An 18,429-nucleotide genomic window follows, 5' to 3' on the forward strand; every position below is an offset into this window, starting at 1 on the left:
TATATTCAGACCACTGTTGTCTTTGAAGTGAAATCAGAAATCAGAAAATGCTGCAAAATGCCTTATTATTATTGTCATTATTATTATTATTATTATATTTAGTTTTTGCCATCAAAAATCTAAGGTAAAGCAATAAATATTAAACATTCATTCTACATACAGTACATACAATAGCTACAGATGTGTAAATCCAACAGTGCCAGTCAACCCTGTGTTCTGCATTCAGCCTAATCCACATCACACCTTCTGCTCTCTCCTGTGATCCACCTGGGACACAGTCTTTCTGCAGCCTGATCCGTCTCTAATCGTCCTCATGTGATCATAAACGCTCCACCTCCGCGAGGAGAAGAGCTCCTCCGTGGGGCTGAGGGATGGAGGAAGGAAAAGGAAAAGTGACGCCGCCCTGGGAGGGGCTGTGAACTGCTCTGTGACTGGGAGAGAACAGAACAGCTTGTATTTAAATTCTCTTCAGCTGTTTGAAGCTGCAGCGGCTTTGTTTTTTACATCCTGGTACATCTGAAGTCAGAAATTTTCAGTTTCCAACAACTGATGGTAAATCACAGCAGAAGCTGATTTAATTGATCAGTGATTAGTTTGTTTAAACCTTTTTATTTGAGCCATGAATCAGTGGTTGAGCAAGGAAGACAAAATATTCTCTCGCTCTCTCTATTAAAGAATGAGCAGACAGAAACTCTAATTAAAACAAATGAGGAACAACTTCACACACACACACACACAATAACTGTCTTTGTCAGCCTTTGTGCCACTGTGTGTATGTGTGTGTGTGTGTTTGTGTTTAAAACTTTTTGTCTTACCTTTGTTTGTCGCACTTCTTCATCAGCTGCAAGAAAACTGGGACAAAACTGAGAAACAGTGAGTCTGCAGCAGTTCATCTATCTATCTATCTATCTGTCTATCTATCTATCGTTCTATCTATCTATCTATCGTTCTATCTATCGTTCTGATGTTGTCATATCTTGGGTGTGTTGGTTTGATATAAGGGGCATTTCGGAGGCATGGTGGCTCATGGGAAATGGAGGAAATGCTGTGTTTCTGGAGCTGGATCAAACATGTTGTAATTACCTCCGCTTTCATTTTGTCTATTTTTTAAAATCTGTTTTTTGTGAGTCGTCCCAGTTCTGTGTAAGTGTGGTTGGACCCCTGTAGGACAATGTTTAAGTCTGACTGGTGCACCACTACCTGTGAGAGCCAGCTGGCAACCGAAGCTCTTCCCTATTATCTCCATAAACTCTGGACAGGAGACACAGTCTGAGTTGGCACACTGATGAATAACTGAATGAAAATCCATTCGACTGGATTTTACTGGTCAACAGCAGCAGCAGCAGCAGCAGCAGCAAATAAATCATAGAAAAGAAAGGCAGGTGAATACTTGTTTAATCCAGAAAAGTATTTAATTTACAATTAAACAATACAGAAGAAACAAAAAATTCTCCTAATGAAGGAGCTTTAACCAGTCAATGTTTGGCAGTGTTGGTCGGCCCAGACTGAAATATCTCAATAATTATTGGATGGATTGTCATAAAACTTGGTTCTGGTATCTTTGGTGACCAGAGGATAAATCTAGATGACTTTGGTGATACCCTGACTTTTCCTCTAGCGACACCATGAGGTTCACAGTTGAGGTTTTGAGTGAAATGTTGGATTGTCAGGACATTAGCACCAGCAGCTTCTCTCTGAGCAGCTTTCTGTCTTAACTTTGGGTCCTCAGAACCTCCAATCAGTCAATCAGTCTAAAACAGCAGGTTATTTGGTCATTGATACCCAAGCTGCATTTCTTAAGCCTTTCATCTGGGTGCTGGCCCTGAAAATTCACCAAGGACTGTACCCACAACCTCAGAACTTAAGAGCAGTCATCTAACAGCCTGAGCCATTTGATCAGACTCTTCTGAGCCACTGAGTCTTCACTTTAGGTGGACTTCAAAATTCATCATCATCAATTCACTAAACAATTTTGTTAAAGACTGAAAGGTAGGTCACGGCAGGTTGTGCCGGCCAAATGGAAGTAACAGGACCAGTCAGACGTTTTGAGGCAAACAACTTATGCTTTAAGACCTGCAACCAGAGGAAAGACTCTAAGGTCTTTAAGAAATGGAGTAACTGTTTAGTAGCTTCAGGGGGGTGCATTTGATCCCTCTTAGTGCCTTGAACTTTGAAGTCCAGTGTCCAAAGGAAAAAGTCAAAATCTCAAAGAAATAGAGGTAAAGAATCTCTCTGCAGATATCTCAGGGAGTCAGAGCACTACTCTGGAGTTCTGATTTATCGGGTTTGATCCGATCCTCAGGGTCTGTGGTGGATTTTGAAGCTCAGCAGCCAAAGTAAACAATCAAAGTGTCTAGGAAATGAAGGCCAATAGTCTGACCAACTGGCTCATGCTGCTGGAAGGACGTTGTGAGTTTGATCCTTGTGAGGCTCATAGAGAAGCTCCCAGTGTGACGGGGACTCGGTTTGTTTGTGACAAATCCGGCCTATTGTCGGTACTTGGAGCTTCAACACCAGGTGGAGTTCTGCAGTAGAAAACCATGAGTGCTGTCTCTTGAGCTTTGAAACACTTCAACAACAGGGCTAATACAAGTTTGTGTGTGTATTACTTGTGTGCATGTTTTTGTGTGTGTGTTTATCTCCTCTCTATTACCAGTATTCCACTTCCTGTTGCTGTGGGTTTCTGTGTGTGTACTATACACAGTATGCTACCTCCTAGTGGGAGCAGTATGACTGACAGCTGTCAGACCGCAGTGATGTCATGTGTGGCTCAGATGAGTCTGACACAGTCTGACGGTCTCAGACTGACGATGGTCCATGTGGAGAAACTAAATCAAAGTGTGATAAAACACTGAGCTGTAAAGTTCTGGCTGGAGCTTTTTGTAAAGAGAAAAAAACATGCTGTGCACTTTGTTTTATTAAAAACTGAAATTTCACCTTTTTTGTACTTTTATGGCCCTGAGCACTAATATTTTGATGATAAAAAGAAGAGTTTAGGAAAAAGGAAAGGTCACGGTCTCATTAAGAACAAAAAGGGTTGGTTTGCTCCTGAGTACAAGTACTCAGTAAATTGCACGGAAACCTGGCCTGGAGTTTTAGAGATATCTAATGTTGGACCACTGTAATTTCACCAATTCTCTCCTTTCTGTTTAAAATTACAGGAAAAAATATTTATTTTCTTCTCATCTCTTTTCTGATTTATGCTCCGAAAAAGTCAAAGTGGAGAAAACAAAAACTTGAGACAAATTGAGACAAAGGAAAGAAAAGCTTGAGGAGTCAAACTGGTCTTCGTCAGATATTGATCCTGTAACACTCACAAGGGTCGCTGCAGCTGAAACGCCAAAGTGAATGATTTTGACTTTGACTGGACAGAAACACTTCACCTCCCTCCTGACAAACAAACAGGTTTCTGTTTACTGTTTGAAAGCTTATTTTCACCTCCTCTCTTTGTCCTCCTCCACTTCTTTAATTAGGTTTTTCTCTGAAAGGAAACCCATTTCCTGCTAATTTTATTTTCATTTTTTTCAGCCTTTGTACTGAATAAAGCTCCGTTTCTACATTAACTCTTTTAGCTCAGTGTTTGGTCTCCACCAGCTCCTGAGGGAAACATCTGGCTCTTCAGCTGCTAAATGCTCCACTACATTCACCACCTGCTCTCTGACCGTGTCAGTGTGTTTTGCAGTGTTGTGCAGGTCGTGGGTTGTGCTTTTATCAGCATGTGTTTGATAGAAACACAGAGACTGAACCAGACAAGACTTGTGCTGCAAAACCAAAACTAGGAGCTAAAAGAGGCTAAAAAAGCTTCACTGAGCTGCGGGAGAGTTGGTGACATTTCTCTGTGGATGTGTCACTATGAGCAACATTTCACACAGAGTTACTTGATGAATTGCTGATATTAAAATTGATTAGTGCACCTTGAGACGTCTTTAACCTCCAGCACTTTTCTCTCATCAAATATTGATTGCACATCTCCTCATACATCAGTCAAACCTGGAAACAAAGATGTTAAACACTGCTGAGACTCATGCAACTTAACAGGCCCACCAGCCAAACACACCCTGCACTGGGGAGATGGAGAAGTTCAATCCAGGGAGACCAGCCGGAGTAACAGATCCATACATTTCAGGGCTTATCAGATGCTGACACACCTGATGGGTCTTCATGTCTGATTTCACTCTGCCAGAGAAATGCATGCTGGTTTAAAGAGGCCATGTAGCAGCATGACATGACCTGATTAACTTCCAGACTGACATTTTCAGCTCAGTCGAACTGAAAATCGCTGCCTGTGATGGAACCTGGTCAACAGCTTGTTTAAAATACCCTCACATATCTGACAGAGTGAGCTCTCTGCTGCGCTGTTTGGTTGTTAAACACCAGAGATACAAATTATTTATTTTATCGAGGTTTCAGTGAGGCTCATAGGTTTTATAACTTTAGAATTTTTTTATGGTAACAACTATATCACCATCATCCTTCGGTGTAGTGTTATGTGTTTAAGTACCAGAGTGCACCTATGCACACATGTGGTCGAGCTGTGGCTAGTTTAGAATGTTATGTAACCACTGTTCCTTGTGGTTTGTGTTTTTTAAATGATTCATTTACCTTCTTTTATCGAGCAAATGAAGCCACACTGGAAACATCCATTCAGGGGAGAAGCTGCAGTGCAGGAGAGGTCAAGCTAAGCTAACAGGCTAGGCTATGAAAATGTAGCTAAGCTAGCTTTCATTTCCAAGCAGCACAAGCTGTCCCAGTGCAACAGTCTGACTCTGTCATGTTTCTGTTTAATGCATCACAAAAAAAGAAACATCAAACAAGTGAATGATGAATGGTGAAGGGATGTTTTCTGCCTTTTCATCTTTACTAATTAACGATTTAATTTACTGAGCAGCTCAGAGGCTACCAGCAGCTAGTAGCTGACTACTAAGGTGGAATGTTTTCTTGCATGTTACTCAATGCATGACTGACGTTTGGAAATCATTCAGTACACCCTAAATGTCAATATGACAACTTTGACCAATTCATTTGTTTTTATTAGCCCTCTTTGTGACATACGCTTTAGTGACGATCAGATCTTCAAAATGTATATAAATTTCAACCAGATTTTGCAAACTGTGGATATTTTATTTCATCAGACTCAACAAAACAACTATTACTGGCTCCAGGTGGATCCTACGATTAACTTAATGGGAGCTGTACGGCCAAAATTCAAAACACATTCGTCATCTCATTTAAAGAAGAAATAAAAATTAATAGGATACAGAAAAATAGATGCTTTTATTTTTGTATTATCAGTACGTGTCATTGGCATCATTAAGGCTCAGAACTTCCCAACACTGACAGTCTCCTTTGGACCTGCAGACCAAATCACACTGCATGAATTTTTTTTTTCTCATAAATGTGTCACAGATCATCATCATCTGCCACATGATGACATTTCTAAAGGAGACGTAGTCCTATAACAGTCTATTGAAGACTGGTAATTTAAAACTTTAGCTTCCACTGTCCAGTGAGGTAGCTCTACTTTTCCCTGAAGTGTGACTTTTAATTACTTCTCCCACTCTCTGATATATCTCTACTGAAGGTATCCTCCTTCTTCACCTCCACTCTCCTCCTCCTCTCTTACTCACTTTCTCTGCTCAAACGAATCCTCCTCTTCCTCCCTCTTTTCATCTTCCCTCGTCTCTCTGTCTGTCATACAGATATCTCTAAAAGTTATCTCTAAAAAACTTCATACATCCATGTTCTGGGGATAAAAGGATTCTTTGGCAGGTTGTTAAAATGACTCATGAGTTTAATTTTAACCCAAAATGGGATCTGCAGTCATTCTGTCAGAGCCTCCGTCGCCTTTATTTAAATGGTGGAGTTTTGCTGGATGGAGCTGACTGGGAGTTTATTAATGGACGAACACATTCGGCGTGTGTTAAAAAGCCATAATGTGTTGTTGTTGTGTGTCTGTGTCTGTTCCCAGACTTGTTGGCGGTGCCCAAACATCCCTACGCTGCCATGGAGAACTGGGGGCTGAGTGTCTTCGTGGAGCAGAAGATCCTGTTGGACGCGGAGGTGTCGTCCTCGTCCTATCAGATGGAGTTAACCATGGTGGTCGTGCATGAGATCTGCCACCAGGTATTGAAATTTAACCTCCTGAAATCTACAAATCTTTGATTCAACTCAAAGTGTTGTTTCACCAGCTGAGGCTGAAGCTGCTTTGTTGAAATGATCCTTTTCACACCATCTGTCTTTACTCATTACCTCAGCCATGGAGGTGATGACCTCGGTTCCTTTTGTTTTTCGTTTGTTTTTGTTGGACATTTTAGAAACACGTGATTTTTAGTGAAGTCTGGTGGAAAGTTCAGCCACAGGCCAAAAACACTTGATTCTTTTTCAAACATTTACAAGATGAGATGTTTTTGAACATTTCCACATTGTCTTATGAACTTCTGAACTTCACTGTGCTCCACATGTATCAGCAGATTGTTTATCAGCAGATTGTGTCTCATTATGTGTATTTTAATGCAGGTCCAGAAGACGCTTTAAAGGTCTTATATAGTACCTATATAGTATAGGTAGATGTCCATGTGTTTGTGATTATAAAGCAGGTCTAGCTTCTATATTAATACTGTGAAAGTATCAAAGCCTCAGTCCACAGAGAAATGCACACAGCCCGTATTCAGAAACTGAGCCATAAAACCAGCCATCAGGACTTCTGGAACTTTGTGATGTCACAACGAAGCAGTCACCACCCTCAGCCACGTCCCAAGCCCCGCCCACCTGGACCCACCATCCAACTTAACAGGATTTGGTTTCTCTGAGTGTTTACCTGAAGTCTGCTATATTTTCATTGGATCACTCAGGAAACAGTCAGCCAATCAGAAGAGAGGCTCAGATCCTCTCTTCTGATTGGCTCACAGACCTGTTGTCACTAGAGCTGCAGAAAGAAGCCTGAGAGAGGAGATGTAAAACTACACTGAGATGGTTTCTGGTTCTTAAAACCACAAATATATCTTCTGATGGAGATCAACTCTTCAAAGTGTAAAATATGGGACCTTTAAAAACTGTCCAGTGTTATTATTAAAATAACTTCATTAATGAATTCTGCAGGCTTGGTGAAGTAAACAGTATTTGTATACCTCTCTGAGTGCTCACTAGTAGTTAATGTTCTTGACATCTTGCAAGCTTGTGAATGTGACGCTGTTCAGGTTTTAGCTCTGGAGTTTTGCATTTTACTCCCCCGTCATGTGCATGCATGTCGAAACACCAGCACGGAGCTTTAAATCATGTTTATAAGGAGAAAATGATGCTGTAGAGAAAATGATGCACTGGCTAAATTTGTTTTGATGTTATCTGGCAGAGGCTAAAACAAACCGCACTCGCTGAGCCTGAACCCGCTGCTGTGAAATAACTGGCGTCTTTCACATTAGGCTGTGTGTTACTTTGACTTTAAATATATAAAAAGTTAATGGTAAAACCTGACATACGACCCAGAGTGAAACAAAAGAACAGAATTTTCCAATTGCAAATGATTTGGTTGTAAACGGACAGAACGTGACACAAGTCACAACAGCTTCAGCTGCAACACTAATGAGCTCAGTGAGTGTCTGTGTGTGTGTGTGTGTGTGTGTGTCTGTGTCTGTGTGTGTGTTTGTCACACAGTTCCTCGGGCAACAACAGCAGCAGAGGAGATGATCCTGTTTTTACAGTACGACATTTAATACATGACAAGCAGACAAACACGATGAAGCAGAAGAAAATTTAAAGGTTTCAGTCAGTAAAGAGAAAGACAGAGGCAGCGAGAGCGGGCGGGCGAGCAAGCTTGAACAATAAAGACAGATGAGAAGGGGAGAGAGAGAGGGAGAGAGAGAGAGAAGAGCGAGCGTAGGAGACAGAGACAAAGAGGTGAAGAAACAAAGTGAAGGAGAGACAGAACGGAGACGACATGTGTTAAAGGAGAATAAGAGACAAAGAAGATGAACAGAGACAGAAAGAGAGCAGAGCACTGTAAAAAATATTCACAACGCTCCACTTCTCTCAGTTCTGTTGGTGAGGATCACAAACCTGACTCCACTGTTTAAAACCAACGTCTCTGTTTGAGCTGGAGCCTCAGACGCTGGGTTCAAACTGCTCTGTTATCACTGTGCTGTCAAACTCAGGAGGAACACGACGGATCAGTCACCATAATCCCTCCTTTACGTTCACACTGATCTTCCACTCACCCTCGTAAAACAACACGTAAACTTAAAGGAGCTGTTTGTAAGTTTTCCTGCTACATAGCTAACGTTAGCATTAACAGTTTAGAAGAAACGCTGTGAGTTCAGCATCAGACTTCATCCCTTTACTCACCACGAGCAACCTTCTTGTTTTGATTCTATTTCTATCACATTTTCTTCTATTGAAGTTAGCATGCTAACCAGCTAAGTTAGCAAACTGTTAGCTTGGCGTTCTTCTTTCTCTCTTCAATAATCGTGAAAACAAAACACTTTTATTAACAGTTTAATTTTCTGGATATTTATCTTCTACAGTCTATAATTAGTATCAGTTGATTAGGAAAGGAGAACTGCAGTTTCCATGATTTTATGGATGAATTTTAATTACACAGTCAACATCTTAAACCAGGACTGATGCCATCATCTCTAATATTTCTCCCTCCACCTCACCACAGTGGAGGGGAATGGAGTTTTATTTCTAGTATCCACAGCAAGGAAAAATTATATTTAAATATTTAAATATGGCTTTTAAAAAAAGAATTCACACAGTCTGAATAACAGTGAACAATTTTCCGAGGAATTACTTTCTATTTAAGAAACAGTCCCTATGAAAACTGTTATAGGTTATCAAGAATAATGGGGACATTTTTTTCTGCACACTGATGGTTTGCATTTTAAATATTTCTCTTTTTCGTTGCTTTGAGCGCCTCAAACTGAGGTCCATTAATCAACCTGATATAATTAGAGGCATGGGTAGGACGCCACTAGACGTGAATGAGAAGACGTGTTTTATGTAATTTGGGTGAAGTGGCCCTTTAAATGCTCACCCCAGCTGAAGTGGTTTCGTGCTACATGGGATCATTTTGATGATGAAAATGAAAAGCTGCAGTGTAAATATTGCAGCGCCGTCGGCTGACTGAAGAACATGTCGTTTTCATTTAATTTCCTTCAGGATGTGGCCTCAGACCCACATTTCTCTCTGCTGAGTCTAGATGAATGTTACCTTCAGGCTACTGCTGGTGTGGAGCACAAAACAGACTGAATAACAATGTTAAGCATTAGAGTGTGAGGCTCTACAGTATATTAAGTCATAGATATTATTTCACATGTCATAAAAATGTATTAATGATGTTTTTCTGTCTGGTTTTAACTCTTTTGCTCTTGTTTTTGTCTTTTTGTGCGTCTTTCCTCATCTGCTTTGTTTAATTTAGAGAGAGAAGTAATAAAGTAATCTTTTGTCTGCAGCTTTGCACTCCATTTCATCCTCAAGCCATTTATCTCTCTCACACATGCACACACACACAGACACACACAGACACACACACTCACAAAGTGAGAGAGTAAGTTGTTTGAAGCTTTCCATAATCAGCTAGTTCAGTTGTAAGGAGTTTAACTGGAAAACAGAAACAGACTTTTGTTCTGAATCCTGTTTAGAGAAAAGGGTTAGCTGTACATGAGCTGTGTGTGTGTGTGTGTGTGTGTGTGTGTGTGTGTGTGTGTGTGTGTGTGTGTGTGTGTGTGTGTGTGTGTTGGCTATGTGTTCATCATGTTGTGGGAATAACAATCTGCGTACACAGTCACACAGTGGGGACCCAGGTTTCAGAGGTTGAGACCATTCTTGATAAATGTCATTATAACAGTTATTCTCTGATCAGAGATCAGGGCAGAATTAATTCAGTCTACATTGTTAATATAATTAGGTATTTAATAATCTTTAGTCTAACATTTTGTTTTTGTAAAATTAACAGATCTATTGAAATTTAATTATAATTAGTTGTAATTTACTGGTTGCCAAGAAATGATGTTTCCATGATTTTCTTTTCAGACCTTGTCGTTTCTGTTTTAGGTGATGAGCTTCACAGTTTTAATGAAGACAGAAACAGGTTAACTGAAAAGGTTATAGAATGAAACCAGGTTCTGTCAAATCTGATGAACTGCAGATTATAAACAAGACAATAAGTGTCCACGGCCACACTAGTACTTTGGCTAATGGAGCTTTGAGCTAAATGCTAATATAACAATGCTAACAAGCGCACAATAACATTTGTCATGTTTAGCAGATAGAATGTTAACAGTCTTAGGTAATAATGTTGTCATGCAAACATTTAGCACTGAACATAACATACAGCTGATTCCATTTTCAGGTATTTGGTTATAAAACCAAATTCTATATTTTTGTCAGTTACCGGGACGGGATCACATCTCACCGGGGACAATGAAAGTCTCGTAGAAAAAATTAGAGGATCACAAAGTTATTAGGTTTCATCCTCAGGGGACCATGAATGTCTGGGCAGCATCTCCAGACATATTTCGTCTGAATTACCTCCCATCTGGGGACAAAACAGGCCCCAGAATAGTTAATCATTTATTTCAGGGTTAAAGAGTCAAAATTATGACCAGGTTAAGTGAAGAGGTAACGTGAAGCCTCAGGGGGTGGTAAGTTGTTGCCCTCAGGTGCATAGAAATACAACTTTATGTGTACGAGCGTGTGTTCGAGGATTTGTTGTCACCATCTGTGAGATTAGCCTCCTCTGCTGTTGTCATGATTTTTTATGTCGACATCCATCAGACACAACAGGATGGTGACGTGAATAAAATTTTAAACGAGGATACCAAATTGGAATCATTAGAAACACAATCCATAGTAATTCTAACAGCAGACTGGTGATCAAAATTTAAGTGGTGCTGGTCTTGTTGGATATATGCTGCTGTTGCTGACAGGTTCAGAGTGTGTGTACTGTACTCTGCTGCTGCCGCTGTCGCTGCTGCTGGTGAGCTCAGGTGAACAGATGGAGAAAATGTGGACTGATATGTGAGCAGACAGGCTGCTTTCCTCCATCAGCTCAGGCAAACACAGTTATACAGCAGATCAGTTCAGACACTGAGATGAACGCAGATGTGGAGCTGCAGTACCACTGATGGCCACTAGATGCTGGCACACAATACATTTGGTCCTGATTTCACTTTATCTAATGCATGTTTTGGTGACTTTTTATTGAGGATATTTAGGATTATAGAGGGATATATTTTGAGTAATAGGGGTCTTTATTTTCAGGTCCTTCACAGATGCCCCAATGAGATTTTACTCAACACTTTTCTGAATAATCCTGGTTCTACCCAACAAAAATGTCACTGAGCCACGATGTATGATCAACAGCTCTTTATAGGTGATGTATTCAGATAATGGATATGAATAATGTACGGAGGTCAGAGAGATAGAAACTATCTTACCCAGGTGGCTCGATGTGGCTGTGTGATATGTGCATGGTTCAAGTGACATGTCCAGGTGTGTTCAGGTGATATAAGTACAGAGATAATGCATGCAGTAGGACTCTCATGCTTCAGCAGATAAGGCAGAATTTTAGTTCCGTTTATGTGTAGACTGAACTGATGACACCCAGCAAATTTCATTTAACAGCAACGTTGAATGTTAATTATTGTCTGTTCTGCTTTGTGATGTCAGGACAGTGAGCACATCTTTTGCCTGAAGTATTATGGAGCCACAAATTCTTCAAAACTCAACAAAACATCAGAATCTGGTCGGAGGACTGCAGTTCATTGACTGTTTCCTGCTGACAGTTAACATTTATTTTAATCATGATTGTTCCCCAACTGTAACCAAGTGGTTATTATTATAACCGTGATGACAATAGTCCCTAACATTAACAAAGTTGTTAAACCCAAACTGTGATCTTTCCTTAACTCTACCTAAGTTGGTTTGGTGCCGAAACTTAACAAAACCTTAACCAGAGTAGTGTAAGATCAGTAACAGTTTTATGTTATAAAATACAGTGTCATCCACATAGCGATAAGCAGTATGTTCAGGAGAGCATGGACCAATAATGTATGTTGTCATTTAATGTGCAATAACTTGTTGTGCATTCAGGTGTGCACAGGTGATGAAGTAAGTGACAGGAGCAGATGTGTTTAGGTGATTTGTGCAGGTCATAATCAGGACATGTGGCCAGATACAGTCGAGTGTTTTGGGCATGTGATACACATGTGACACAGGTGACGTGCAAGTTAAACATAGTTTGTGCCAAGAAGCCCAGATGTGTCGCAGATGTTTGTAGGTTATATGAAGGTGATATGTACAGGTGGATCTGCTGATGTGACGTGCAGAAAGTAGGTTGTTATGTGTTCAGGTAACGTGTGAAGGTGTGTGTCCGGATGTGTCCACTGCACACGCAGTAGGACTGACAGTAAAATGAGCACATGAAAGCAGTAATTTCCATCCATCCACACACACACACACACACACACACACACACACACACACACACACACACACACACAGATGATAGTGTTTGTCAGGAGATGCTCTCAGTTTATTCCTATCATCTGTCTGTTAATTAAAACAGACAAAGAAAAACACTGGGACGAGATTCAGGAAAACAGATTTACACTTCATCTGTTGATCTCTCTCTCTCTCACTCTCTCTCTCTCTTTCACACACACATTAATTCACCATATGCAGGGGGAAATAGCACAGTGTGTATTCTGGCAGGCTGACAGCAGAGTCGGGGGCGTTCAACACACACACACACACACATTTATATCACTGCATTTGTGACTATTCCCTTCACTTACATCTTAACCTTAACCAGGGTCTGACCACAGCTGCTGCAGATCCAGGCCTTCACTGAAACCCATCTTTAACCCTGAAACCCTCCAGAGATTTCAGCCTGGAAAACATCAGCAGAATTGACTCAGCCCTGCTGGATACTTACCAGTGAATTTAGATTAGATGAGTAATATCATCATCTACATGATGAGACTCATCTGCCTCTCCAAAATAGAGGTCTTCATTAGTCCACTCTCTCGGGTCTATAAAGGGTCAATAAACAATAAAAGTTAACAGTTTTAAAACACGAGGCAGGTACGGAGTCAAGCGAGCATGTAGAAGGTTTTATTTCACTTTATTTAGCACAATGTGGGAGTTTTAAGGTCACTGGGAACGACGTGTCTCAAACCTTCAATGCCACCTCTTCCCTTCCCAACTGCGACTTCTCTATATTTTATACAGTGCAACAGAGACTCCTGCACTACATTTCTGTACCTCCTTACCTGGATGTGTGACGTCCTGTTCTCCTCACTGTAACAAAAGCGTTTAGCGGTGACAGCTTTCATGCTTCATGCCTCTTTCTCATCTTAACAAACCTGCTGCTCCGAAAAATGAGCGGCTCGACTTCATAATGCAGAAATTCTTTTTTTTCTGCAGATTTGAATGTTGTACACGATGCCAAGTAGTTTAAGAACATAAAGAGCTTTATAATGAAAACAAGAAATTTAATTCATAATATGTCACAGCTGTTTATGGGCGAGAAACAGTATCTGTGGTGCAACAAAACACAGGTTATACACAGGCATGTCTTCAAATGTGCATTTGGTCCTCACAAGAACAGAAATGCAAGAGGACACACACATTGTTGTGTGTGTGTGTGTGTGTGTGTGTGTGTGTGTGTGTGTGTGTGTGTGTGTGTGTGTGTGTTGAAGCTATCAGGGTGTATATTTTCCTCTGCAGTGTTTTGGTTCAAAGTAGATAATTTATTACTGCAGAACATGTTTGCATAGAGTTCATTAGAATACAAGGAGTCATAAATCATCTCATTGCTCTCGCTCTCTCTCTCTCTCTCTCTCTCTCTACACCTGTCTCACTCTTTGTTTCCCCTTTTTTCCTCTCTTACTCTGTCTCTCGCTCTGTTTTTATTTTATATTTTTATATTTGACTCACGTTAACACTCAGCTTTCCTCCTCCTTCAGTTCAGTCTGGAGACACAGATTTATTTCCTCAGTCTGCAGTCGTTTCTAGTCGGCTGTGGCCCTCTCCCCCTGACTGTCACTTGTGATGCTCTTGATCTTGGAAGTCTAAAAAAAGTTTTTAAATCTTGAGGAACTTGTTTTTATTGTTGTTGTTTATTGTTACAGATTTGTTTTGTTGCTTTTATTCTATTCACAAAATGGGAATGAAGTCAAGGTTGGTGATAGCTCTTTGATTTGATTGAAAAAACTAGAGCTTTGTAAATGGATGAAAATAATAACTTCCTTAACCTATGATGGACAGACGTGTTGATATACAAGAAGGACTGAAAACAAAACCTCCTTGGCAGAGGGGATGATTTTGTAACAAAGCAAATTGTGTAGAAACTGAAGATTATGTTGTACTGTGTATCAGTGTTCGTCAACCTGACTGAAAACTGATGTAATTGTTGAACCATTCAATTTATTTTATTTATAAGGAACCTTGTACAATATTAAACGTAAACATTGCACCTTACAAGAAAAGTTTATTTCTTAAAGGACCAGTGTGTAGGATGTAGGCGTATGTAGAGATCTAATATAATATTCATAATTACATTTTCATTACTGTACAATCACCTGAAACTAACAATGGTTGTGTTTTCATTAGCTTAGAATGAGGCCTTCCTTCCTACATAGGAGCATATCCTCCTCCACAAAGCCCAGTATGTTTCTACAGTTGCCCAGAAAGGACAAACCAAACACTGATCTTGGTGTTTTTGCGTAGGTTTTCCTGCACACTTGGGGTGAGAGGAGGGGTCTTCAGCTGGCTGTGATCTGCAACTTCACCACTAGATGCCACAAAGTCCGACACACTGGTCCTTTAAAAACTAAAATTTAAACACGAGTGAAACTTTTTTTCTGACATCTGAAGAGAAATTCTGAGGAAAATATTCTCTTCTTAGTCTTTATGAAGCTGGACACAAACATCTACCTCCAGCTTCCTCTGCTGTTTCACTGCTGAAGGACAGGAGTGTTTCATCAATAATAATGTGTGAGAAGAATACAGTTATATTTAGCTGTATGTGCGTGTGTGTGTGTGTGTGTGTGTGTGTGTGTGTGTGTGTTGTGCTGCCTCCTGTTCATGTCCGAAGCTAATTAACAGACCATAAACAAACATCTAACACCCTGGGTGTGTGTCTGTTTGTGTGTGTGTGCCTGTGTCTGTCTGTGTCTGTGTGAGGCTTATTAATGAGGCTGATCACACTCCTGTAGCCACTCCACAGTAGGTGATGACACGCATAGACACACACATGTACATGTACTTCTGTCTTTGTGAGGACAATCGTTGACATAATGAATTTCCCAGCTCCTAACCTAAACCTAAACCTCATCCTAACTTGAACCTAAACCTAACCTCTTGACCCTCCTTTTAAGTTGTGAGGAAACAACCAAAATGTCCTGACTCCATAAGGTCTATAACTCTAAGTGGTCCTCACAAAGATAGAACCACAAGCACACACATACAGACGCACACACAGACAGACACACACACACACAGAGCCCTTGTGCTTCACAGATATAATGAACCACAAACACAGTGATACTTCACCTGTAATCCACTTGAGTGTGTGTGAACTGCATATAATAGACTGTATATATTATGTGTTGTCGTATTTTGTTGAATCATTACGTCCAGATTGATTCTACATAACTCATACTATGTGACACAAATATTGGAGATTTTGTTCGCTGGCAAATATAAAATAAGTATATAAAAGGGTACCATACATTATACTGTCAATGAGCCGTTCCATTATCATATGTCCCTGTTCTGTATTTTCCTTATGGTCTATAAACCTCATGAAAAACTGAAACCTCCGAGCCACAGAGCTCCACTGTTTCCAAAAACTATCAAAAAAACATCAGTGAGTCACAGTGTTGCACTGGGTGACATATTCCTGCATCACCATGAACACACACACTGTAGTTTATTTTAACTCAGTTCCACACACAATGTCCTGCTGCCCCAAATAAAAACTAAAACACCATATGTGTATTCATCCACTGCAGAAAATAGTCCTCAACAACAACAACCCCCAGCTGTTTTAGGACATTTCTGAGCCTTTTTAAAATGTTTAAATTTAATCAATGATTTCTAGGATGCTGTAAACTAAAACTAACTGGATGTATTTATATATTCTCTTGCTTTCATGAACACTAACTAGGAGCATCAAATGTGTATTCATCCACTGCTGAAAATAGTTCTTAACAATAACAGCCCCCAGCTGTTTTAGGACATTTCTGAGCCGTTTTTAAATATTTATAGCTAATCAATGATTTCAAGGAAGCTGTAAACTAAAACTAACTAGATGTATTTATATATTCTCCTGCCATTCTCCTTCCATGAACACTCACTAGATGACCAGATGTGGATTAATCCACTGCTGAAAATACCCCCCAACAAATGCACTTTTTCCTCCTGTTTGAGTAACATTTAACAGAAATTTTAGTATATGCGAATTGTTTTAAAGATTTACATCTTCAGTAGGAACCAAATGGAGAAAGTAAATCTCCTTTAAATAATAGAAATACGAACATACGTTCAACAGTCCAATGCACTTTTGCCATATTTTATTTAAAATAAACTATAATTTATTCATGTTTTTTATATGTTTATGTAGCATAGAGTTGGACAGTATTGAAAGTCTTTAACATTCAGTGTTACCTGTAGTGAAGAAGAAGAAGAATCTGACTCATTGGACCTCTCCCTGTCTCACTCTGTCTCTCCTCAGGCTGAACCGTTTTGCTCTGATTCATGTTGCTTTTGTTTCTTTTTAATTGACAGACACTGAAACACACACAAAGCACTCACACACAGACACAGACACACAAACGTTCACAGAACTGTGTTGTTTTGTTGCTGTAAATCAAAGGTTTTGTGGATGTAACAGATTGATTTTGCTAGCTGGCTTTATATAGCAATTTAAACATCACACACACACACACACACACACACACACAGCGAATAATGGGAGTGTGGCAGGACTGTCAGGAAAACAAGAATATAAAGAGAAATGATCAGAGTCACAGAGCTGAAACACACTAACTGTCTGTCTGACAAACTGTCTCTCTACACAAATCTGTCTCTGTGTCTCATCTCTTATTTTGTCCCCTGTCCCCCCTTCACCCTTTTCCATTTCCTAATGGGTTACAGACTAGAATAAACTGAAATATTTTAGTCAGTCACATAAAATTAACTCATAGGCAACTTTTATATGTAAATACCTCATATGAGACACATACTTTTGTTAATAACCAGTATGAAACTATAAAAAATTTAATTTTGCCTTATAAATTACCAACAACAGATCTTGTAATGATCTTTTTAATAATAATAATAAACTTTATTGATACAGCACTTTTCTAAACAAACATTTCAGGACTGCAATGATAAAATAAACTCAGACAATTAAAAACAACACAAAAAGAAAACTGAATGAAAAACCAGGCATCAATATGAGATTGAAAAAATGAGAACAATAAACAAGAAGTGGAGCTGACTCTCGGATGTTAGTTTCTTGCCTGGGTGTGAACAGACTCTTCAGGCTAATTTGCATTTTCATCAGCGTCATCAGTGACTGATATGATAATTTGATATTTGGCTGGATCTTCTCTATAATTAGGTTTGACCTCTGTCAGAGTGTTAAACATCATTTTCAGTCGTCACTGCTTCTTTGTCCCATCTGTACCAACCTGGGTTCAGCTGGTCAGGACTCTGCAGCAGCTGTGTCCAAATGGTCGAGAACTCCACAGCCAGGCTCTGAGCCCAGCTGATGTTTTCTACTTAAGTATGGCACTTAAGGTTTGACTCCTCTGGAATCTCTTCAATGGTTTCCTTAGTTAAGAAAAAAAGTTAAGACATTTGCAGCTGTGGAAGAGATTTTACAGCAGTAAAAGGTAAAAGGTACCTTTTAGTTTGTTCACTTGAGAAAACCTCAAGTGAACATTTTAATGATGAAAATTAAGGTGTTTGGTGCAACTGGCCCCAGAACTCTGTGTCAAGCCTCTGGGAGTGGATCAAACTGGTCTGGAGCTCTGCAGAACTTCACATCTTGGCTATTACCCTAGGTTCATCAAGTCCAGAACCGTGCACCAAGCCTCTAAAGCCAGATCCAATTGGTCCCGAATACTGTAACATTCTTATTAGACTGGATCCAGCTAGTCTAGAACTGTTCAGCAAGGCTTTTACCCTCCACCCTCTGTGGTTCTTAAGCCACATGTCCTGACCCAAGTGTCCAGACCTCCACGGCCAGGCTCTGAGCCCAGCTTCTGAAGTCCAGAACTCTGCACCAAGACTCTAAGGTGGTCTATAGCTCTTTTATCTGTGGTCCAACTGTTCCAGATACTGTGAGGCTTGTAGCTCATGTCCAGATGGTCTGGAACTTCACAGCTTGGCTGTTATCCTAGTTTCATCAAGTCCAGAACC

The 18,429-nt window shown here is 40.0% G+C and overlaps 1 protein-coding gene across 3 annotated transcripts in view; it reads left to right on the top strand.

Annotated features, from left to right (window-relative positions):
• Nucleotides 1-18,429, top strand: part of LOC139635156 (thyrotropin-releasing hormone-degrading ectoenzyme-like) — a 154,899-nt gene that overhangs the window by 75,537 nt on the left and 60,933 nt on the right. For all 3 annotated transcript variants that reach the window (XR_011694134.1, XM_071502203.1, XM_071502204.1), the window contains exon 5: nucleotides 5,969-6,123. Coding sequence is in view for 2 of the 3 variants with exons in the window: in XM_071502203.1 (XP_071358304.1) it covers nucleotides 5,969-6,123 (155 nt within the window). In the remaining variant the exon portion in view is untranslated. The remainder of the gene's footprint in view (nucleotides 1-5,968; nucleotides 6,124-18,429) is intronic.

The sequence above is a fragment of the Trachinotus anak genome, unplaced genomic scaffold (genome assembly GCF_046630095.1).
Source record: "Trachinotus anak isolate AG129_WGS33_773 ecotype Australia unplaced genomic scaffold, CSIRO_AGI_Tana_v1 ptg000018l, whole genome shotgun sequence".
In the NCBI taxonomy this organism is placed as follows: Eukaryota; Metazoa; Chordata; class Actinopteri; order Carangiformes; family Carangidae; genus Trachinotus; species Trachinotus anak.